Source organism: Monodelphis domestica, chromosome 3 (genome assembly GCF_027887165.1).
Source record: "Monodelphis domestica isolate mMonDom1 chromosome 3, mMonDom1.pri, whole genome shotgun sequence".
Lineage (NCBI taxonomy): Eukaryota > Metazoa > Chordata > Mammalia > Didelphimorphia > Didelphidae > Monodelphis > Monodelphis domestica.
Window position 1 is genome coordinate 351,465,204 of NC_077229.1, and position 26,014 is coordinate 351,491,217.

Genomic DNA, 26,014 nt, shown 5'->3' on the forward strand with positions numbered 1-26,014 from the left:
GATATAATTTTATATCCACTCTAGGGAAGATATAATTCTATTCATATATTTTGTCAGTGATTCACCTTACGCCATAGGATTCCTCTTGGATGTAGGCACTTCATAAATTGTTCATCCCCATGCATTTCTTTCCTGGATCTAAATCCCTGATGAAGCACTTAGGAGTGGTATTATGAGTAACTTTGTTAATTTCTAGGTCAACTTTCTGAGACATAATGTCATGTATAGACAGAATTCCCAAGAACAAGATCATGGGGTCAAGTGTTAAGCAAAAGAATTAGTTGTCCAAAAATGCTTAGCTATGTCTTTTAAAAGTTATAACAGTGACAGGGAATATGAGTACCTTCTTTGCAATTATGAGCAGTAAGAAAAATTCCCCAGAAATACATGAATAATATTTAAATGGAATGGTAGTATTCTCTGAGGGAAATATTAATTAGATAGAGAGTATATATACAGAGCAAACCAGCAGGCTATTCCCAACAATTATAATAACAAATGAATAAATTTCTTTAATATTTTCCAACATCCTTGTGGTATATGTGTTACAAGTACTCTCCCCCTTTTAGAGACAAGGAAACAGAGATTGAGAATGTTCTAAATATCATGCCTTGCAATAATACACAATTAGCTAGTAACTGAGGCAGGGCACAAAATCAATTCCTTCTTACTGATGTTCATCTCTACTATGCTATTGTCAATTCATTTCTTAGGTTATTTTGAAAGAAAGTGGAAAGAGCTCTGGATTTGGAATTGGATCTGTCTTCATATACTATTCTTCCACTTAGTAACTAAAAGACTGGCAAAATCATACAACTTCTTTGGGCATCTTTTTTCTCACCTGTAACATGAGATATTTGGTCTATGGTTTCTAACATTCTTTCTTGTCCTGTGTTAAGATCTATCTTCCCATACTCTAGTCAGAATTCAACCTAATTATGAGTAAACCTTAGCAATCACTTCTTTCCAATGTGACCCTGAACAAGTCATTTAACTTTTATTGCCTAACCCTTATTGATCTTTTGCCTAGGAAGCCCAATATTGATTCTAAGGTGGAAGTTATAGCTTTCAAATATTAAAAAAAAATTTTTTTAAGAGTGAGCCTTAGATAGGAGGCCCTGGGTTGAAATTTGACCTCAGATACTTTTGAGTTGTTTGACCTTGGGCAAGTAATTTGACCTCAGTTGCTTAGCCCTTACTACGCTTCTACTTTGCAACCAATACACATTATTGATTCTAAGAAAAAGGTAAGGATTTTTTAAAAAGAGTAAACCTTTTGGCTTACTGACACATGCTAGGAACTAAAATGGTAGAATAAAGGGATGTTCAGCTCACCTAAGCACTTGAAACAGAAAAAATATAAAATAAAATGTCTCAAAAGAAAGTAAATCAGGAGGGAGATGTCTTACTGGAATGAGAAGGAAGAATAGCCCAGTGACTGATGCATTGGAATTTGTAGAACACACACTAAAATAGTCCTATTTGCTGCCATCAGTCTGAGGCAATGAAGGAATAGGCAAAGAGAATCTCAAGACCAGTCCTACAGATCCCTGAGACATTCAAACTGTTGTGGAGGGGCACTACATGCCATTTAACAGCTCAAGGCAATAAGAAGGTAGAATAGAGGAGTAGCCCAATACTCTCCTCTTCTACATGGCCTGAGCCAACAAAACTGCAGAACACTGAGCAGTCCAATACTAGCCCTATGTGCTTCCACATAGGTAGAGCCAATAAGCTCACAGAGTAGTCAACAGTCTGACACAAAAGATTATAGGGAAATAAAAAACAGTGAGAGCCTAATACAACTGGAAAAAACCGCTGCAAACATCCCCATAAAGAAGGTAGTTTAGCCACCCCCTGGAAGTACACAATGATTAACCCCCAAACAGTTGGACCTATCTTCAAGTGCCAGAGAATACTATATTGCAAGTTTGGAACATGCTCTCTCCACCTCAAGAGCAGAGCAAACCTTAACAGATAGTCAAAGTAATGAGGGAATAAAATTTATAACTAGAAAAATGATCAAAACAGAAAAACCCCTAACCTTAGAAAGTTACTTTAGTGACAGTGAAGGTCAAAATAGAAACTAAGAAATGCACAACAATAACAAAAAAAAATACGTAAAGGATAGTGAAAAAGGATGTCAGACTTTAAAACATTTTTTGGAAAAATTGAAAAGTTTAAGAAACAAATAATTTTTTAAAAATTATAGAAAATTTGAACAACTTGGAAGCTATAATGGATCAAATGGAAATAGAGGCACCCTCAAAAAACTCAATGAATCAAACAACTTCCTAAGAACAAGAATGGGCTAAATAGAAAATGAAACACAAAAGTTCAAGTTAGAAAATAACTCACTGAAAATTAGAGTTGAATTAATAAAAGTATGTAACTTCATAAGGCACTAGGAAAGAATAAAATAATTTTAAAAATTAAAAACAAAATCTGAAATATCTCACTAGAAAAACAGCTACCATCAAAAATAGTTTCTAAAGAGGCAACCTAATAATAATTTGAATAGCTGAAAGCTATGACAAAAAAGGAAGAATGTAAAAAAGAGCCTGAAGACCATATTTCAAGATATCATCAAGAAAAACTCTCCTGATATCCTGAAACAAAAGAAAAATAGGAAGTTAAAGAATCAACTAATCCTGCAAGAAACCCTAATATAAAACATCCCAGGATTATGATGACAAAATTCAAAACCTTCCAGACCAAAGAAAAAGTAATTGGAGAATCAAGAAGGAAATAATACAAGTATTGTCAAGTCATCCAAATTTCCTTTATCACATATATGGTCAGGAATTATCAGATTACACTATTAGCAGGTTCTATATTAAAGGACCAGAAGGCATAGAATATGACATTCTGAAAGGCAAAGGGTCTAGGCCTATAATCAAGAATCACAAACTCAAAGAAACTGATCATAACTATTCAAGAGAAAAAAAAGGAAATTTAATTAAATGGAGGACTTATAGGTATTCCTGACCAAATGCAAACAAACCAACAAACCAGAGCTGAAAGTAAAATTTGATGACTAAATTCAACACTAAAGGGAAACAGAAAAGGTGAACAGAAAAGTGGAACTTTAAGGATTACAATAAGACTAAATTGAATTAATTCATATCTGGGAAGCTAATATTAAGATACTTCAGTTTTATATGCTACATGAGTCACATAAAGTACTTAAAGTATTCAAGATACTCAAAGTACTTAAAATAATTAATTTTATCTCTATTAGAAAATTGAAAGAAAGAAGGGAGTAAATGGAATATCCTGAGTTGAAATCCAATAATAATAATAATAATAATAATAATAATAATAATAATAATCAAGACATGAAAAAGGAATACCCAAGAAGAGAAAAGTAAAGATAGAAGAGAACAAATTATCTTACATGAAGAACCACCTAACATTCAATACACTGAAGGAGAATAGGGAGGCGGGGGGTATGGCAGGCAATGCTTGATCTTTACTCTAATCAGAATTAGCTATAGAAGCCTACCTTACCCTATAGGAAAGTGGGAGGGGAAGGGGAATAAGAGAAGGAGGGTAAACTGGGGTAGAAAGTGGTCAGAAGCAAAGCATTTGTGAACAGGGAAAGACTGAAAGGAGAGAGAAAGAATAATAAATGGAAAAAATAAGATGGAATGGAAAACACCATTAGAAAATATAACTGCTGGGACAGCTTTATGACTCAGTGGATTGAGAGCCAAGCCTAGAGATGAGAGGTCTGAGGTTCAAATCTGGCCTCAGACACTTCCTAGTTTTGTGACCCTGGGCAAGTCACTTAACCTCCATGGCCTAGCCCTTACCAGTCTTCTGCTTTAAAGATAGAAGGTAAGGGTTTAATATATAACCATAAATGTTAGTGCAATGAACTCATCAATAAAATGGAAAAGGATAACAGAGTGGATAAAAAATAAAAATCCCACAACATGCTCTCTATAAAGTATATACTTAAAGCCAGGAGATATACTCAAAGTAAAAGTAAGGGACTAGAGCACAATCTATTCTGCTTCAGTGGAAGTAGAAAAAAACAAGACAAAAACAAAAGAGAAGTTCCAGACATGATCTCAGATAAAGTGAAAGAAAAATAAATCTACTCAAAAGATATAAGAAAGAAATTTGCATCTTGATAAAAGGCACCACAGACAACGTGTAATATTTATTGGGAAAGGAAATGGGGGGATTAGAAAAATGGGGGATAATGTGAGGTTGTAGCATAATAGCAGTGCTAAACATAAATGTACCAAATGGTATAGAATTCAAATTCCTAAAGAAATTTCTATGACTAACAGGCAGAAACAGATTGTAAAATGTTACTTGTGGGGAACTTCAACGTTCTCTCAAAAATAAATAAATTCAACAAAATATAAACACCAAAGAATTTAAGGAGATAAAGTATTATAATATAAGATATGATAGATCTCAGTAGAAAGCTAAATGGGAATAGAAAGGAAGGTAGCTATTTCTTAGCATTGTTGGCACCTTCACAAAATTTTACTGTAGAATATGGCACAAAAACCTCAAGACCAAATGTAGAAAAGCAGAAATATGAATAACCTCCTATTCATACCATAATGCCATAAAAATTACATTCAACAAAAAGACTAATAACTAATTAGAAAATAGATGATTTATTCTAAAAATGAATAGGTTAAATAAATCATAGAAACTAATTACATTAAAGAGAATGACAATGGGTTAACAACACAAAAATTTATAGGATGCATGTATGGCTGTTCATAAGGGGTGTATATATATATATTATATCAGTAAATGCTTACATCAATAAAATAGAGAAAGAATAGATGAACGAAATGGCTATGTACCTAAAAAAACTAGAAAAAAGAACAAATTTAGAATTCTTAGTTGCATAGCAAATTAGAAATCCCAAAAATTAAAGGAGAAATAATAAAAGTGAAACTAAGAAAATCATTGAATTAATAAACATGACAAGGGGGCTGGTTTTATGAAAACAAAAAAGATAAATAATTGGTTAATTTGATTTTTAAAAGGAAAGAAGAAAAAACAAATTAATATAATGAAAAATGAAAGAAGTGAAATCATAAGCAATGAAGTAATTAAAGCAATTTTTAGAATATAATTTAGCCATATGTCAATAAATATCATATTCTAAGTGAAATAGATGAATATTTACCAAAAATATAGACTGCCCAGTTTAAGAAAAGATGAAGTAGAATACTTCAACAACCTCATCACAGAAAAAAGAAATTGAAAAAATAATCAAAGAATTCTTTAAGAAAAAAGCCTCAGGGTCAGATCAATTCACAAGGGAATTCTATAATTCAAAGAATAATTAATTATAATACTACATGCATTCTTTGGGAAAATAAGTTAAGAAGGAATTCTGCCAGATTTATGTCACTAATAAAGTACTGATAGCAAAACCAGGAAGATCTAAAACAGATATAAAAGTATAGACCAATCTCCCTAATTAATATTGTTTTAACAAATTTAAATAAAATACTAAGAAAGAGATTATAGCATCATATCATATGGATCTTACAGAATAACCAGGTGGGTTTATACCAGGAAGGGAGGGATATATTAATATTTGGAAAACTTTTTAGCATAACTGGCCATATCAGAAAGAAAAAAAAATAAACCATATTATTATCTCAAAAGTGGAAAATTATTTGATAAAATACAATATCCATTCCTTATAAAACAATGAAAAACATTGGAACAAAAGGAGCTCTCCTTAAAGTGAAAAGGACATCTATCTAAAGTCATCAGCACATATCTGTAATGGGAATAAACTATAATCCTTCCCAGTAAAATATGGGCTCAAGAAAGAATGCACATTATCACCACTACTATTTAATATTTTGTTAGAAACACTAGCTCTAGCAATAAGAGCAGAAAAAGAAATTGAAGGAATTAGAATAGGTAATGAGAAACCAAAAACTATCATCCTTGGCAGATGTTATGATGTGTTATATAGAGAACCCCAGAGAATTAAAAAAACAAAAACAAAACAACCTAATAGAAACAATTAAAGGTACAAAATAAATCCACATACAATTGGCTTTCTATTTAGGACCAACAAATTTCAGCAGCAAGAGATAAAAAAGGAAATTCCATTTAAAAGAATGGTAGATAATATAAAATAACTAGGAGTATAATGAACTCAAAATGAACTAAGAAACTATATAAACACAATTATAAAATACTTTTCGTACAAATAAAGTTAGAACCAAACTGGAAAAAAATATTAATTGCTCATGGATAGGTTGGCCCCAGTACAATAAAAAATGAAAATTTTACCTAAATTAGCTTATCCAGTACCATACCAATCAAAATGCCTAAAATATATTTCTTAGAAGTAGTAAGAATGATAACAAAACTCATTTGGAAGAATGAAAGTTAAAGAAACTCAAGTGAATTATTAGAAAAAAAATATGGAGGAAGGAAACTTACTTATACCAAATCTCAAAACATACTATAAACAATAATCCTCCAATCAGTCTTATACTAACTGAGAAATGGAGAAATGGAGTAGTAGATAAATGTAATAGAATAGGAAATGAAAACATAAATAATTAATGATCATAGTCACCTAGTGTTCAATAATCTCAAATATTCAAGCTATTGGGGAAAGAACTCACAATTTAATACTCTGTATACTGCTGCCTGGTATAGTGGTTGCAGTGATGGGCCTGTGCAAGATGTGACAGGCCCAGCGCAGCCAGCGCTGCAGCCTCCGCTATCCCAGACAGCAGTCTACAGATTTATTCATAGTTTTTGTTTTATAGTCTGGACCTCCCATAGTCTGAGGGACAGTGAACTGGCCCCCTGTGTAAAAAGTATAGGGACCCCTGATTTATCAATTGGGGGATGACAAAATTTTTATAGATTTGATTTAGTTCTTTATATATTTAAGAAACCAAACCTTTATTAGAGAAAATTGTTATAAATTTTTCTCCAGTTTTCTGTTTCCCTTCAAATCTAGATTTAATTGGTTTTGTTTGTACAAAACATTTTAATTTAATATAATCAAAATTATTCATTTTACATCTTCCCTTCTCCATAGATCTGACAGGTAAACTATTCTATGTTCCCCCAACTTACTTATAATATCACTCTTTATGATTAAACCATATACCCATTTTGACCTTATCTTGTTATAGGGTGTGTTATATTTTTCTAAAACTATTTTTTTATAATACTGTTTCCCAATTTTCTCAGTATTTTTTGTCAAATAGTTATCTCTTATCCCCAAAGTTGGGATCTTTGGATATATCAAACGCTAGATTGCTGAAGTCTTTTATCCTTAATTTATTCCATTGATTCACCTTTCTATTTCTTGGTCAGTACCAGATTGCTTTGATGATTACTGCTTTATAAGAACAGATTAAGATTGGGTACCACTAGGTAACCATTGTTTATATTCTTTTTTCATTACTTCTCTTGATATTCTTGATCTTCAGTTCTGCCAGATGATTTTTGTTGTTATTTTTTGTAGCTCTATAAAATAGATTTTGGTAGTTTAATAGGTATGTCACTGAATAAGTAAATTAATTTTGGTAGAATTGTTATTATTTTTTATGTTAGCTCTGTCTACCCATTAGCAATTAATGTTGTTTTTTTCAGTTGTTCTTATCTAACTTTATTGGTGTGAGAAGTGTTTTGTAATTGTGTTCATATAATTCCTGTGTTTTTCTCAGCAAATATATCCCAATTGTTTTATACTGTCTAGTGTGTTTTAAATGGAATTTCTCTTTCTAACTCTTGCTGTCGAGCTTTGTTGGAAATATATAGAAATGTTAATGTAATGCAGGCTTATTTGTAACCTACAACTTTGCTAAAGATAATATTTCAACTATTTTAATTTATTTTCTAGGATTCTCTAAGTATATAATCATATCATCTGCCAAGAGTGACAGTTTAGTTTCCTTATTGCCCTCTTTAATTTCTTCAATTTATTTTTCTTCTCTTATTTCTAAAGCTAACATTTCTAATACAATATTAAATAATAGTGGTGATAATGGGCATCTTTGCTTCACTACTGATCTTATTGGAAAGGATTCCTACCTTATCCACACTGCAGATGATATTTGTTAATGGTTTGAAATAAAACTATTTATTATTTTAAGGAAAGGGCTTTTTAATCCTAAGCTATCTAGTGTTTTTTAATAGGAATAGATGGTGCATTTTGTCAAAAGCTTTTTCTGCATCTATTGATATAATCATGTGATTTCTGTAAGTCTGGTTTTTTTAATATAGTCAATTATGCTGATGGTTTTCCTAATATTAAACTAGACTTAAAGTCCTGGTATAAATCACACCTGGTCTTAGTGAATGATTCTTGTGATATATATTGCTGTATTATCCTTACTATTTTCTTATTTAAATTTTTTTCATTTATATTCATTAATGAAATTGGTCTATAATTTTCCTCTGTTTTTGGTCCTATTGGCTTAGGTGTCCGTACCATATTTATGCCATAAAAATAATTTGGTAGGGCACCTTTTTGCTTATTTTTCCAAATAGTATAGTCATGGGACTAATTGTTCTTTAAATGTTTGTTTGATAGAATTCACTTATTAATCTATCTGGCCCTTGTGAAGAAAAAATCCCCTACCCCCTTTTATGAAGATTATATTTTAATGTTATCATCAGTCTTGAGATAATCATAATTGTAATTCTAAGATAGCCCAAGATTTTACTAGGCTTTTTATGAATATTCTGGTATAAGTATTAAGGTTTTGAATTAAATAATTGCTTTAACATAGGCCTTAGTGTTAGCCCTACCCTTCAAAGTTGTTACGTCATTCACCTTAACTCATGACCAGGATGCATCACTAGGTTGGCTCTGGCTCAGAATTGGGTACTATCCATCACCACCTACTCTTAGCCCAGGCATCACTGCTCCCCTCAATTCCATCAAGTGATTCTTAAGTCATGGTCAAAAGATTTTTTTTTTTTATCAAATAAGAGATACTTCCTAATTGACCTAATCTATGGACAAATAAGGAGTGCTTCCTAGTTGTCTTAACCAATGGATATTGCTTCTGGGTATCTCTGTTCTTAAAAGGGTACAATTATTTTATATTGGTATAAAATGTTGCTTAATTTTGGAGGGTATAAAAGAAGATATCTCACAGTGCTCGGCGTCCTTCTGGTCTTAGAAGAGGTCCAGCTTTGTTGTGAGACTGCCCCCGTTGCATCCCCCACCCCTGTAATAAACCTGTCTTTCTTGGAAACTTTATCATTTGAGTACCTGTGTTTAGAAAAATTACACAAAACCCTAAGGATTTTTTTCTTAGGGATTTCATGTTCATTGTTCAATTTCCTTTTCTAAGATGAGATTATTTAAGCTTCCTTTTTCCTCTTTTGTTAATTAAGGAAATTTCCATTTTTGTAAATATTCATCAATTTCACTTAGATTATCAGTTTTATTGTCACTTAATTGGGCAAAATAGCTCTAACAATTGGTTTTATTTCCTCTTTGTTGGGAGTGAAATTATCCTTTTCATTTTTGATACTGGTAATTTAATTATTTTCTTTCCTTTGTTTAATCAAATTAACCAAAGCTGTATTTCATTTTATTTTTTGTAGGACCAACTTTTAGTCTTATTTGTTAGTTCAATAGAGCTTTTACTTTCAATTTTATTAATTTCTTCCTCTATTTTTAGGATTTCCAATTTAGTCTTTTATTGAGTATTTATTTTTTTTTCTTTTTGATTTTTTGTTGTTGATGCATGCTTAATTCACTGAAATGCTTTTTTTATTGATATTTCAAGGATATAAATTTCCCTTGAGTATTGCTATGCCTCATTATTATACTTTTAAATGAAATCAGTGATTTTTAGCATGGTTTGTTTTTTGACCCACCCATTTTGAAGAATTAGATTGTTTATTTTTAATTTGCCTCTCACTGAACCCTTTTTGATTAACATTTTATTGCATTAAGATCTGAAAAAGTTGGTTTTGAATTTTTTTTGCCCTAGGACATGGTCAATTTTTGTATATGTACCATGTGCTAAAAACAAGGTATATTCCTTCCTATACCTATTCAGTTTTCTTCACATATGTATTAAATGTAACTTTTCTAAAACTCCATTCACTTTCTTTACTTCTTTCTTATTTATTTTTTATTTAGATTCATCTAGTTCTAATAAGGGAACGTTAAGGTCCCCCAATAATACAGATTTAAAAATAATTTTTGACATTGTTTTAATATTGAGACCAAATTTACTCTCCCATCCCCCACCTCACTGATATAGTAAACAATCAGACATAGATTTTACATGTGCAATCATGTTAAACGTTTTCCCATGTCAATTCTTTTATGGAAGAAACTTGAACAAAAAATTAAGAAAATTTTTAGAAAAGTTTGATTTGTTTGTACTCTGACTCAGTTCTTTCTCTGGATGCAATTGACCCTTTTTTATCAAAAACCTTTTGGGACTGTTTTGGATCACTATTACTGAGAATAGCTAAGTTGTTCATTGTATATGTATATGTTCATTATATAATTTTGCTATTATTGTCTACAATGTTTTCCTAGTTCTGACTCCCTCTTCATTGGCTCATGTATGTTTTTCCAGGTTTTTCTGAGCTATTCTTGATCATGATTTCTTGTATCTTGATAATATTTCATTACAGCAGACTATAACTTTATTCAATTGATAGAAGTCTTCTAACTTTCCAATTATTTGCCACCATAAAAAGAATTCCTTTAAATAATTTTGAACACAGTCCTTTTCAAAAATATTTTCTTAACTTTTTGGGTCACAAACCAAGTAATGGTATTCACAGGTGAAAGGGTATGCACTGTTTAATATCCCTTTTGGCATAGATACAAATTGTTCTCCAGAATAGTTTAATTAGTTCAAAACTACAAAATAATGCACTAGTATCTTAATTTTCCTATATCTCTCCAATTTTTATAATTTCCTTTTCTTTCCAAAAAGCCAAACTGATAGGTATGGAGTGGTACCTCAGAGTTGTTTTAATTTTAATTTCGTTTTTCAGTAGTTATTTAGAGCATTTTTTCACAAAGATATAGGTATTTTAATTACTTTGTCTGAGAAATGCCTATTCATATCCTTTGACTAATAGTCGGGGAATGACTTATATTCTTTTACTTTTGACATTTCTCTATGTATCTGAGAAATGAGGCCATTATTAGAAAAACATGAAACTATTTTTTCACCATTGTGATCTGTCCCATCCCATTTACTCTTTTCTCTCTCTTTTCATTTTGACCTTCAAAAGTGTTTATCTTCTGACCACCATATCCCCCAATTTTTCTTCTTTTTTGTGCTTACCAATTTTATTTCTTCTACCTCCTGCTTTCCAGTAGTATAACATAGATTTCTCTACTCAATTAATTATGCAAGTTATTCTTTGAACCGATTATGATGAGATTAATGTTCAAGGGCTTCCCTCTTCACCTCCCCATCTTCTCCTCCAATCCAAAAATTCTTTCATGTATCTTTTAGAGGAGATAAATTACTCCATTCTAATTTCATTTTTTCATATGATGGCTTTTCTTTTTTAAATTTTTATTCATTTATTTTAAAAATATTTTCCTTATTTACATGATTCATTTTCTTTCCTTCCCCTCTTCATTGTCCCCTTCAGGAGCCAACTAGCAATTCTACTGGATTGTACAAATGTTATCACTTTATCGTATTTTTATATTATTCATTTTTGCTATAGAGTAATCTTTAAGAGCCTAACCCTCAAATAATGTACCTATATATACATACAGATATATGTGTGTGTGTGTGTGTGTGTGTGTGAGATAAGTGATGTAATATATTTTGTTTTTCATTTCTACTCCCATAGTACTTTCTCTCAATGGGGACAGCATTCTTTTACATAAATCTTTCAGGAGCTTCCTGGTTTGTTGCATTGCTATTAGTAGCAAAGTCCAATACATTGGATTTTTCTACAATGTTTTACTTTCTATGTACATTGTTCTTCTGGTTCTGCTCATTTCATTCTGCATCAGTTCATTGAGGATCTTCCAGTTCGTATAGAAAGCCTCCTGATCACCAATCTTTACAGCACAATAATATTCCATGCCATCATATACCACAGTTTGTACAACCATTCCCCAATCAAGGGGGATTTTTTGCCACCACAAAGAGTGCAGCTATGAATATTTTTGTACAAGTATTTTTCCTTATTATCTCTTTGGGGTACAAAACCAGCGATGGTATTGCCGGATTAAAGTGTATGCATTTATTTAAAACTCTTTGGGCATAATTCCAAATTGCCTTCCAGAATGGCTGGATTAATTCAGAACTCCACCAGCATTGCTTTAGTGTCCCAATTTTGCCACAAGCCCTCCAACATTTATTTTCCTTTACTGTCATATTGGCCCATCTGCTAGGTGGTGCCTCAGAGTTGTTTTGATTTGCACTCCTCTAATTCGGAGGAATTTTGAACACTTTTCCATGTGCTTATTGATAGTTTTGATTTCTTCATCTGAAAAGTGCCTATTCATGTCTCTTGACAATTTGTCAATTGGGAAATGACTTACTTTTTTTCTACAATTGACTTAGTTCCTTATAAATTTGAGAAATTAGACCTTTGTCAGAGGTTTTTATTATAATTTCCCCCAAAATTGTTACTTCCCTTCTAATTTTGGTTGCATTAATTTTATTTGTACAAAACCTTTTAAATTTAATATAATCAAAATTATTCATTTTACATTTTGTAATTTTTTTCATAACTTGATTGTTCTTAAATTCTTTCCTTTCCCATATATCTGATAAGTATACTATTCTATGCTCAGCTAATCTGTTTATAATTTCCCTCTTTATATTTGTCATTTACCTTTTTTGAATTTATCATGGTAAAGGATGTGAGATGTTGATCTATACCCAATTTCTCCCGTAAAGTTTTCCAATTCTTCCAGCAGTTTTTGTAAAGTAGTGGAATTTTGTCCCAAAAGCTGGGATCTTTGGGTTTATCGAACACTTTCTTGCTATTGTCATTTATACAAAGTCTATTACATTGATCCAACCTTCTATATCTTAGCCAGTACCACATTATTTTGGCAATTACTGCTTTATAGTTTAGTTTGAGATCTAGTACTACTAGGCCTCCATCCTTCACATTTTTTTCATTAGTTATCTTGATATTCTTGATCTTTTGTTCTCCAGATGAACTTTGTAATAATTTTACCTAATTGTATTAAAAAGGTTTTTTTTTTGTAGTTTGACAGATATAGCACTGAATAAGTAAATTAGTTTAGGTAGGATTGTCATTTTTGTTATAATAATTCATCCTACCCATGAGCAATTGATATTTTTCCAATTATTTAGATCTAATTTCATTTGTGTGAAAAGTATTTTGTAGTTATGTTCATATAATTTCTGAGTTTGTTTTGGCAAGTAGATTCCCGGGTATTTTATATTGTCTAGAGTGGTTTTAAATAGAATTTCTGTTACTAACTTCTGCTGCTAATTTTGTTGGAAATATGTTGGAATACCAATGATTTAAGTGGGTTTATTTTGTACCTTGCAAGTTTGCTAAAATTTTTATTTCCACTAGCTTTTTTCTCTAGGATTCTTTAAGCATACCATCATTTCATCTGCAAAGAGTGATAGTTTAGTTTTCTCATTGCCTACTTTGATCCCTTTAATTTCTTTTTCTTCTCTAATTGCTACTGCTAGCATTTCTAGTACAATATTAAGTGATAATGGTGATAATGGGCATCCCTGCTTTACTCCTGATCTTATTGGGAATGTTTCTAACTTATCCCCATTGCAGATGATACTTGCTGATGATTTTAAATAAATATTGCTTGTTATTTTGTGGACAGGCCCTTTTATTCCTATACTTTCTAGGGTTTTCAATAGGAATGGGTGTTGTATTTTGTCAAAAGCTTTTCATGCATCTATTGAGATAATTGTGTGATTTCTATAATTATGCAGATGTTTTTTCTAATATTGAACAGTCTTATATTCCTGGTATATATCCCACCTGGTCATAATGAATAATACTTGTGATGACTTGCTGCAGTCTCTTTGCTAGTATTTTATTTAAGATTTTTGTATCTGTGTTCATTAAGGATATTGGTCTATAGTTTTCTTCCTCTGTTTTTAGTCCTCCTGGCTTGGGAATCAGTATCATATTTGTATCATAAAAAGAATTTGGTAAGATTCCTTTTTGTCTGTTTTGTCAAATAGTATGTAGCATATTGGGATTAATTTTTCCTTAAATGTTTGATAGAATTCACTTGTGAATCCATCTGGCCCTGATGATTTTTTTTCTTATGGAGTTACCTGATAACTTATTCAATTTAATTTTCTGAAATGGGATTATTTAAGTTTTCTATTCCTCTTTTTTTAATACTGGCAAATTATATTTTTGTAAATATTTGTCCATTTTCAATAGATTACCATATTTATTGTCATATAATTGAGTGAAATAGCTCTTCATAATTGCCTTAACTTCCTCTTCATTAGAGGTGAGATCTCTTTTCATTTATGATACAGTTAATTTGGTGCTCTTCTTTCTTTTTTAAATTATATTAATCAATACTTTATTGTGAAGCCTACTGAGGAAAGCAGTCATGCTTGCCTGAGTTTTCTGGCAAGGCCCCAATCTCTCACACAAAGGCACTGTTGCTCCTGGCCAAAGGTCATCATTAATTCCTGAGTCCCCCTCATTCTGAAATAGTCCTTATAATATCTTGACTGGAAGAACAAAATTTGCCTTTCCCAAAAAACAGATTACCAAACACTTTTTCTCACTTGCTTATGTCTATTATAGCAACCCTGGTTAAGTTTTTGTGTGAAGTAATTTTCATAAACATTATCCTGTGGGAAAGTAATAACCCCCCCATCCCCCCAAATGTTGTAATGCTTAGTATTCTACTTCCTATAGAAGTCTTTCTCTATGTCATAGTAAATGAAATTCATAGTCCCCCGTCATAGTGCTGTGATGATTGTTTTTGGTCCTTTTCAGACATGCTGGCCCAAATCTTACCTGTCCTTCCTTCTTATCTCCTTCTCTCTCTCTAGCTGCCAGTCTCCCTAGCAGAGAAACTCTCTCTCTCCATGGCTATGATGGCATCAGATCCAATCATTCATCATCATGCCATATGCATGTCCTCTGACACTTTATCCATTTTATTTGTATTTTTTCCAAAATATCAGCTCCTAGTCTTATTTACTAGTTTAATAGTTCTTCTACTTTAATTTTTTTTTAAATTAATGTCCCCTTTAATCTTTAGGATTTCCAATGTAGTCTTTATCTGAAGGTTTTTAATTTTTCCTTTAATTTTCCTTTTTTTTATTTTAGTTGAATGCATACTTTGTTAATCTCTTCTTTCTTATTCTTTAATATAGACACTCAGAGATATAAATTTTCTCCTAATTACTGCTTTGGTTGAATGTCATAAATTTTGCTATGTTGGTTCCTTATTGTCATTGTCATCAGTGAAATCAGTAATTGTTTCTTTGATTTGTTCTTTAACCCACCAGTTTTGAAGAATTAAATTACTTAATTACCAATTAATTTGTAATTTGCCTCTCCATTTATCCTTACTAATTATAATTTTATTGCATTATGATCTGAAAAACTTGCATTTATTATTTCTGCTTTTCTGCATTTGTTTGTGATGTTTTTATGTCCTAGTACATGGTCAATCTTTGTAAATATGCCATGTGCTGATGAAAAGAGGGTATATTCCTTTTCATCCCTATTCACTTTTCTCCATGTATCTATTAACTCTAATTTTTCTAAAATTTCATTCCTATCTCTTACTTCTTTCTTATTTTTTTGTTTGATTTATCTACATCTGGTAGAGGAAGGTTACAATTTCATGGTGTCTTCTCCAAACAGTTCACTTTCTGGATTTGGAGAGTTAGCATGTTTCTTAACCTAAAGTACTCTCAAAAAATAATGTAAACTTTCCAATTTTAAATAATTATAATTTATACATCCCCTCCCCCAAAGATGGTGATTGAAAACACAGGGATCACTCAGGGATGCATGGCTGAGTTATGAGGTATATGAATCAAATAGAAAAAGAAATAAAAAATGTAAAAAAAATCCAAAATAAAAAAGATAATTTCTGGATGAAATATAGACTATCAAAATCTTATGTGTAAAAATTCTAAGTAAAGGAAAAATAAATCTATAACAGGTCCTTGAGTCAGGGTCCAATTAAAATGATATAAGCATTTACCCAATCAGTAGCCAGGACTACAGAATGTTGCCACATTATGAAAGACAGAAAAGAGACTAGATTATAGGAGCCATGTAGGAGCCAAATTTGAGATATTTGGTAAAATGTGGAACAAGGAAGACCTGCCTTTAACACCTGTTAAAAACTGCAACCTCGAACCCCAGACATGTTCAAGTCCTCTTGTCATGGATCAAAATTACATCAATCCCACCAGGATTGGTTGGTCTCTTTGACCTTGTGCTCTATTGGCACTATGCAGTTTAGCTTTGTGCTTCTTTGGCATTGTGCAATGGCTCTTTTTGTATTCTCTTGTCCTGGAATCAGACAGAATCATTAAGCAAAGTCCCATAATTTTTTAAAAATAATTAATGGCATCATTTTTATAGTCTCAAGCTTTTTGGGTATGCATTAATATTATAGCAAATATATTTTAAATTTATATTATTGCAAAATAAAAAAGAAAAATCTTCTCAATACTGGGGATGTACTTCAAATACAAAAAGAAGAGAAAAAATAAAACTGAAGTAGTTTATTGAACATGTAAGCAAAAACAAGAATAAAAGTTTAAAATATATATATATATATATATATATATATATATATATATATAGCTTATAATCATTGACACACTGTGTCAGGTAATAAAATGTAGAATACAAGGTTTCTCACCTAAAATGAGATCCATTTCTTTTTCATACCTGGCCATGTTCCACTGTGAGTACAAGCAAATGATTTTCACAAAGTAACAGTTTTTTATAAAGAACAGTAGTACAACAGGTAATGCACATTCAAAAAGTATCAATATCCCCAAAATTTGCAATAGCCCAATTAATTACAATAGCAAACAAACCCACTATCATATTTCATATAAGGTGCTGTATGACATATTAAGAAAATGGATACTTGTCACAAGTTTTTCAGGTGTAGCAATGTTTCAAACTTAGCAAACATATTTTTAAACAAAGTAAAACTTATTTGGGTCTAGAATATTATCAAGAAATCTAGATTGTTCTTGTGTAAGTAAAGTGAGCTGAAGAGTTATTAATGAGAGATGCTCCCTTTTTGGAAGCCATCCAGGGATATCATGCCCTGAGATTAATGTCCTAGCTCCTTTGGTATGAGACTGTGATGTCACATCCATTCACATTTTTATAAATGTGGGAGAATGGAATTACAATTGTATTTCACTTCAGTTACTAAAGTGGACCTTACCTCCTGTTAGAGGCAGGCAAAATGATCAGTTGTTGAAAAAAATATAAAAATTATGTCAAAAACCTCTTTAAATCAATTTGAGATATTTAGCTCATTAAATTTCCAAAGGTTGTTATACAATTGTAAACAGTTTTGATGAAGTCCATCCATCCTCTATGTGACAATTTACAAAGTCAAAATAGAAAAAAAAAGGTCTTTTTTTTAATATTGGTTTATTTCAATAATGTTTGTTTAATATAGTTATAGTGGAAAAGCCACAGACTATAACAGTAGTTAAAACCCAGAAGATTAAAATGATTCTGTGTAACAGAACAGTATTGAATACATTATGATATATAAACTTAAATATATATATATATAATATATATACATAATATACGAACTTAAAACCAACAAAATTAAATCTTAAACAAAACAATCAGCAAAATACAATAAAATACAGAAATCTTTATAAAACATTGGAGTTTGAAAAACCTTAAAAAATATAAACTCCAGTCTCTTCAAAGTTCATTGTTGTATTTTTTTTTATCTGTTGAGATTCCTCTTGTCAGTACTGTGGAATTCCCCATATGGTGGAAGAACATGACTTTTAGGAATCTCAAATTGGGCAGGCCCAAATGGCAAAGAATTGAAGGGAGATGAATTTCTCCCCTGAATCTCAGGTAAAATGAGTAAAAGGATCAGTGTACCCAAAAAATATCCTTTGAAATATGCCATGCTGGTAATCAACGTCCTATTTGGAAAAGTCTCTTCCTTCTCCTTGTTCTCCCCCATGATGTCCCCTGCCACATGGAAGCTAATTGTAGCCTAAGGAAAGAACACCCCAGTTTTTACCAGTTGGTTTGTGATTCGGAAGACACAGGGGCAGCTACCAGCAACCTTGGCCCTGGGGCTGGGCCTGGGGCAATCTGGCTCAGGAGGCTGGAGAGCAGTAGAGTTGCTGGGGCTGGGCCTGGGGCTTGGAGAGCAATCTGGGTCAAGAAGGCTGAGTGGATGGCTGGAGGCAAGGGTGGATGGCTAGAGGCAGGAGCAGGCAGAAGCAGCTTTAGAGCTGAATCGAGAGAAGCTTGAGAGGGGAGCCAAAAAGCCTTGGCAAGAGAAACATGGCTTAAAAAAAAAATATCTAGGCTATCTTTTAAAAAAAAATTGAGAAGTTCTCATCAACCAGTGGTTGCCATTAACTGGAAAAATTAAATTATATTTCTAATAATAAATTATTAAAAATCAATGATACAAAATAAAAACCATGTGCCCATGTTTGATTAGCTCATTCAAAATCCCTGTACTTAGCCTACCACTATACTTGCTACATCATTGCAATGGAAGAGAAGAGAGCATGGGAGGCATTACTGCCAGTTAAATACCAATTGTGATCTCACCAAAGTGGGGACTCAGGTGAGATTATAGGAAATTCTGGGAAATACCAAGGACTTCTGGGGATTGAAGTCTAGGGTTCAAATTCTCCATTTTTACACTTCTTTAGTTCCTCCACAGACTATGACCAATTTCCATGGGTGGGGGGTGGTGTTGATTTCTTGTTTATCACCCTCTTCTGTTGCTTCTGTATTTTGCTCTTTTTCACCACAGAAATTTTCCCAGGTCAAGATCTTTTTTTTTTTTCCTGTTTGTTACTCCTTTTTCTGCTGGAGGATTGAGATTTCTGCATGTTGCTAGTCATTGCAATCTTAGCTTCTGTTTCACAGGGCTTTGCCTTGGGACTATCTTCCTTTTCCTGTCATAAACCTGAGTGTGTACAGGTAAATTTATGTTGTGTTTTTCTGTAGCATGATTCAAAGCATTTTGCCCTTAGGCTATTTTCCTCAGGTGCTGCTACTGCTGCTGCTGCTCCTGGAGCTCTGAGTCCCACCTCTAGTGTCTAGGATTTTCATGGGTGGGTCTGTAGTATAGTACATTACATCATATTTTGCCCTGAGGCTACCTTCCTCACCCCTGCTGCCACCATTGTGGCTGTGCTGCTATTCTCTGCTATAGGGACCAAGTTCTCAAGTCTCATGGCCAGGCCTGGCCTAGCCCTCAGGGGTGAGTCTGTGGTGTTGTGCTTTTAGCCCACCCCCAAGAAATTGAAGATTTCCCTGGCCCTGTCTCTGACTCTAGCTGGTAGGTGTGTATGTGTGGGGAAGAATGGTCAGCCTGGGATTTTCCTCATTCAGTTTTGCCACCTTATAGTGTGGGAATCCCTTCTCACTGCCTACCTTTCATACTGTATCCAGTGAGGGACCCCCTTTACTCATCCTGTTTTTACTTTGTCCTTTTGAGATGCTTTGTAATGAAAGGTTAAGATTTTTCTGCTACCACGTTACCATTTTGGCTTTACCCCCCAATCTCACTCTAGTTTACCTTCCCCCTTCTCCCAGTATATCTTTTTGACTCCTTAACTTTATTTTCTTAGATTTCATTCCATTATATTTAACTCATATTCTTACCCTCTGTCAGCAAATATGTGTGTGTTAGTATGTGTTTTTATTCCTTCAAACTGCCCCCCAAAAGATAAAATGTTTAGGCATTATAAGAATCACTGTGCATTCGATTTAGGATTTTTCATCAGGAATATTTGAAAGTCTGATACTTTGTTCAGTGTCCATCCCCCCCTCCCCCCGCCCCCGAAGTAATATACTCATTTTTTTGGTAGGTGATTCTTGGTTGAAATCCGAGTTCTTTTGCTTTCTAGAATATACTATTCTAGGCCCTCTGTTCCATTAATTTAGAAGCTACTAAATCTTGTGCTATTCTGACTATAGTTCCATGATTTTATTTTTTTTAACTTCTTACAATATTTTCTCCATGACCTGGAAGTTCTGGAACTTAGATATAATATTTCTGGGAGTTTTTCTTTTGGGATCCTTTTCAGGAAAAGATGGATTATTTCAATTTCTCTTCTACTTTCTAATTCTAGAATATCAGGGCAATTTTCCTTGATACTTTCTTGAAAAATAACTTCTAAGATATTTTTTTTCCATCATGGGTATGTTAGTCCAATAATTCTTAGATGATCACTACTGGATCAATTTTTCAGATCCATTCTTTTTCCAAGATTTCATATTTTCTTCTATTTTTTAAAGTCCTTTGACTATGCTTTATCATTTCTTAATATATCATAGAGTCATTAGGTTCCACTTACCCAATTCTATTTTTAAGTTATTACTTTTTTTAGTGATGTTATGAACCTCTGTCATAAAAAGTAATCTGGATGCCCAGCAGTTTTTAGTAAAGAGAGAGAGAAAATACTCTCACTTTAGGGAAAGATCCAGTTCCCCATTATATCTGGTGCAGTTCCCTCCCAGCTTAGCTCCCACTTTCCAGAGATCAAGATATAAGGTAAGAGCACAGAAAAAAAAAACACCAGTCCAGAGACAGTTACAGAAGCAAAAAGATACCCTTCCCCTTCTACCACCAGCTTCTTGTGTTGATTTTTTAAACTTATAGCTCCTTCTCCCTTTCCTTGACCAGAGACTTTCAAGCATCATGCCATCTGCCCTTTCAAATGACATTATACTAAAACTTCAAGTCTCATATAAGACTGTCAGATCATCAGACATGACACATGACTATGTGACTCTTATGCCCTACCACTGGAGTACTGTCACTCATCTTTTGCATTTGGTCAATTAAATATTGAGCTTTTTATTCCTCAGTGAATTTTGTATCTCTTTTCCCCATATAACCAATTCAGTCATTTAAGAGATTGTCTTTGGTTAAGTTTTGTATATCATTTTCCAGATGACCAATTCTTTTTAAGGAGTTCTTCTCTTCAGGGGATTTTGTCCTTTTTTACCATTTGACCTATTCAGTTTTTTAATATATAATTTTCTTCAGCATTTTTGGTGCCTCCTTTACCAAGCTATCATCTTTTTTTTTCATGATTTTTGTACTTTGCTCTCATTTCTTTTCCCAATTTTTCTCTTATGTTTCCTATTTTATTTTTAAAATCCTTTTTAAGATCTCCAATTCTTCTTGGGCTTGAGAGCAATTCCTTTTTTTTTGGGGGGGGAAGACTTTGGATACAGCAATATCAACTTTGTTGTCTCATAAATTAATGTTTTGGTCCTTCCTACCACCAAAATAACTTTCTATTTGGGTTTTGTTTTAATTAAAATATGAGTCTGGCTATAAGCTTAACAAATTTATTATGAGTTATTGATAGATAGAAGGAAGGGAAGATGAGAATGAGGGGGGTAACTTCCTAATCTATTTCCCAATTTCTGTTGCTTCTCCTCAAGCATCTCATAGGGTAAGACCCAGCACCTGAAGTGTGTACAGAGAAAAAAAGTCATTACTTCCTCATCCATTATTTATATACTCCCCGGACTCCCCACCCAATGTATTGGCTTTTTTGCTGGCATTCCTGCTGACATTCAGTCTGATGTGCAGGGGACTTAAGACATGCAAGCAGTTGCTAGGGGATGATGTCACATTTGAGACTCCAGAAGGGTAGGGTAAATTTTCTTCACAGTTTCTTTTTGGTTGTTTTCTCATTTTTCAGGCCTTTTCTGGTTTTTTAACTTTAAAAGCTGTTATAGGTGAGCTCCATACCTGAGGTAAAGATAGAAATATTGCAAGTTTCAGGTTCCTAGTATAGATTCCTTCTGAGTTAGTTACAGGGATCCATAATTAATTCTTCCAAGGTGATATGATCAAAGGAAAGGTGTTAAGAAAGGATTATAGTCTCTATGAATGACTTCTGGGGTATGAACCACCACAGATGCTCTTACTACCTTGTAACTGTAACCAGAATCCCATGCACCCCTGCAAGCTATAAACTCTGTTGCGCCTGTATTTCTCCTTTCACTGTGATTTTCACTCAGGAATGGGACCTGGATCTGCTCATGGATCATGTGACAGAGTCTTGCATTCAGAGTCAGGGAAAGGACCCCTATAATCTCCTTCTAAACAATTCTCTTACCACCCTATCCCCATGCCCTTAACATCTATGGTTGAAAGTTCTGGGAGCCTTTGCTAGTGTTTTATCTGTCCTCCAAGGACTGTGCTGTATTGTAAAATTGAGATCTGCCTTGAGTAGCTGATCTCAACTCCTCTTCCACTCTGGTCAGAGAGATGTTTTGTGCTGGCCTTCTAAGTCATTTGAGGCTAAAAATTTATTTCACCCAATCCTTTTGTAATTTCCGGTGTTCCAGAATTTGTCTTAAGGCATTATTTGAAAGTTGTTTGAGGGGTAGTTTGGTAGAGATCAATCAGGACTGTTTACCTTCTCCATTAAATTGGTTCTGCTCTAATGTAATGCTCTAATCCTTACCTGTTTCTCTTTTTAAATGAAAAATCTTCAATTTGTGACAATATTCTTAAAGGATTACTCATGTATTAAAACTGATAAGGAGGTATCAATCACAGAAACTTTCACTTTGAAGCTACTGCATGTAATAATTAAAATAGTGGTAGACATAAACTGTGGCAGTTAAAAGAGTGGTTGGCTTAAATTGTGACCTCAAAGATATGTTTTTTATATTAAAAATAAAGTGGTCGCCAGGGAAAAATTCCCAAATATGAAATATACCCAAGTCAGCTGGGTTTTATAGAGATTTTAATTAATACAAATGAGGAATTAAAGAAAGAGAGAAAAAGGAAATAATGGGAAAGGGCTTTACCAGCCTGGGCCAGCATGAGCCAGCCTAAACTGAAAACCCTAAGAGAGTGATCAGTCAGTCTTTTATCAACTCACCACAAGATTTCTGAGAGGGAGCCCGAGAGAGACCCTTCAAGGCAGCCTTGGCCAGCTGCTTCCTCCAATTCAGCCTTTCCTAGCTGACTGTCCCCAGAGAGAGCTTTTCATCTCCTTTTAAAGGGAATTTTCTCCTATGTCACCTCCCCTAAGTTCTTACATCTACCAATCACAGTAGACATTTTCCAAAGGACAGACCATTCTTAATTCACACCCAAGAAGGCTTGAACTTTTCATTAAGTTCACACCTGAAAAATCTCTGATTAAGTTTCTCACCTCTTTGCTCCTTGTAAATTCACAAGTTGCCTGACCTTTATAGGTACTTAGCACCCTTTTATATTAGATCTAAAAATAGGCACAGCTTAAGAACTTTTGTCTTACTATAAGTATGGGTTTAAGTATTTTTCATTGTTCAGCAAGGAGTTTCTTCCCCTAAAGCAGGATTAAGTAGGGGTGGAGTAGAGGTCTCACATTCCTGATCTAAGTAGAGGTCTCACATTCCTGATCTAAGTTCCTTCATTGTTTAAAATGGGGAATGGTCTTAACCAAACCTTATGAAGTAGGGTCTGAGAATTTTTAAGGTTCACATGCATACATGCCTTTGACATTCAGCTCAGAATTGTTTTCATCAGCTAGGGAGCTTTCATACAGATGATCTTCAGTTGGAGGAAACCTGATATTATAGTCAATCTCCTCTGCTCTTTTCCCCTTATCTTTTATTTTGAATTTTTTATGTGGAAAAAAAAAAAACATTGGACCATTTTTGTATGTGGAAAAAATTGGACCATGTTTCTCATACCTTGAAAAAATTTTTTTGTATATCTTAAATGAAGCAAAATAATAGAGGCAGCTAGTTGTCACAGTGGAATGAAAGTTTTATCCACTTTTTATAACTTAACATTACATCATACAATGTTTCTCAGTGTCTCAGGAAACATCTCTTCTATCCAGCTATCCTTTCTATACAGATATCCAAATGTCTTCTCTATCTGTTGGTATGGTGCTCAAACTTCTTTTAGGAAATGCCTCAGATTCTTAATTGGTTATGAGAAGTCTGAAGCCAACACCACTCTTCCCATGGTCGGAAAAAGATCAAAGCACCCACCACTCATCATCCGGAAATACCTTATGGATGGTAGGCCTTCCACTCAGTTCTGCTTATAGGGCAATAACCAAAGATTTTATGCTTACTTGAAGAGTACATACTACCCCCCCCACACACACCTTAATCAGGCAGAGATTTTATCAACCTGTTACTTGCTCTACCATTTGGATTTTAAAACACTTTGCAGTGATATTCCATCTCTTGAATTGTATCAAATAAATTAATACCAAAAAGCTACTGTTTAGCTTTTAAAGCACACAAACTGACAAAATCCTACATAAACTAACCAGTGTTCTTAGTAAACAAATGCTATTTGGAAATGTCGCTGTGAATGGACTTCTTCTCAGGCAAGTAGTAGGTCCAAGGTCTTCTCCATTACCATTTCTGTGTCTCTCTCTCCCATACTACCATTACAATTCCTGGCAATACTAGATCTTCATTTGGACACCTAACTTGTGACATGTGGAGAACTTGAAACAATAGAGGAACAGAGATCCAGGGCTGCCACCCTAATCTCTTCTTGGGAGTATTTTCTTAGCTTTGGAACTGGCTGCTCCTCCCAGGCCTTATTTTGCCTTCGTCGTCATCATCCTCCTCCTCCGGGTACCCCTGAAGTTCTTTGGAAATAAGCATCCGAGCCAGATTGATGTTGAGTCCTTCATTGTAGTGAAGCTTTCTCTTTATCTCAAACTGACGCCGTTTTTCTTGCTCTTCAGGGGTCAGGTCTTCCTCTTCACTGGTCTCATCCTGAACGAGGAACTTTGTATCCGAGCCTTCTGCAGCTGATAACTTCCGGGCCAAGACTTCAGGGGTCAGGGTTTCATTCGTTTCAGAGTCACTCAAGGCGTCCTCATCATTTTCGCCAACCATACTGTGGTAGGGAGTGCTGGGCTCATCTATTTTCATTAAACCATAGTCTTTGTGTGCTGGATGATAGGTTGCTAGGATATTCATTTCATCCCACTTCTGGCATTTTTTCCTGAAGTCCTCATCACTAATCCGGGAGCTGGACGGCTTTGGCCGCCGCAACACTGTGGCGCTGGAGGTGGAGGAGGAAGGGGGCCGGGGCAGGATGACGGAGCCCTGGGCGGTGCTCTTGTTCTTCAGGATCCCCTTGATGGACTGGTGCGAGGCCTCCGAGGCTGCCATGGCCTCTGAGCCTGCCGGCCGGCTCCGCCTTACCCGCTCGGACAGCGCACCCGCCCGCAGACACAGGGACAATAAGAACCATATGACCAAGCTAGTCCCCAGCAGCCCAAGGACGATGAGTACATCCTTTTGCAAAATCCTAGCTTACAGAGTATTATGATGAAAAGAGAACTGAATATATGTAAACACACACACACACACACACACACACACACATATATACATATAGTAGTTTAGCTTAATAACCTTATGAAATAAAGGATTTTTGCTATAATTCTGTTAATCACTAAACAATCATTTATTCCATATTAACCAATTCCTCCATTTAAATACTGATTGATTCTAATATTTGGGGTCATATATAAAGGGGTGGTCTGGGAATCTCATTTTCTTCAAAATAGAGAATTTTTTAAATGATCAAGAAACATCTTAAGACAAATGCTTAGCATTCTCTCCTGGGTGACATCCTATTGATGACACCAGGAAATCATGGTTGCTTACATTTACCAGATCTAGGTTACCAAAAGTTTGAGGTCTACAAAACCTATGCTTATTTGTAAAGCACTCATTATTGCTGGAATGCATATAAGTTCCATATTAAGTAGTTCACTATCCAATCTTAATTTTATAAAGTAAAAGCATTCAAGCTGTGCTCCTGGGCTTTGCT

At 33.8% G+C, this 26,014-nt stretch overlaps 1 protein-coding gene across 1 annotated transcript; it reads right to left on the reverse strand.

Moving 5' to 3' along the window:
* Window positions 1–23,947: 23,947 nt before the first annotated feature.
* On the reverse strand, window positions 23,948–25,413 carry LOC100023972 (protein phosphatase inhibitor 2-like). The gene has a single exon (XM_056824261.1). The coding sequence runs from the start codon at window positions 25,345–25,347 to the stop codon at window positions 24,733–24,735; it is 615 nt and encodes a 204-aa protein (XP_056680239.1). The 5' UTR covers window positions 25,348–25,413; the 3' UTR covers window positions 23,948–24,732.
* Between the last annotated feature and the right edge of the window lie 601 nt (window positions 25,414–26,014).

What these genes read in the sequence shown, in the direction of transcription:
- LOC100023972 (XM_056824261.1), bottom strand. Translation starts at nt 25,347, where the DNA reads ATGGCAGCCTCGGAGGCCTCGCACCAGTCCATCAAGGGGATCCTGAAG.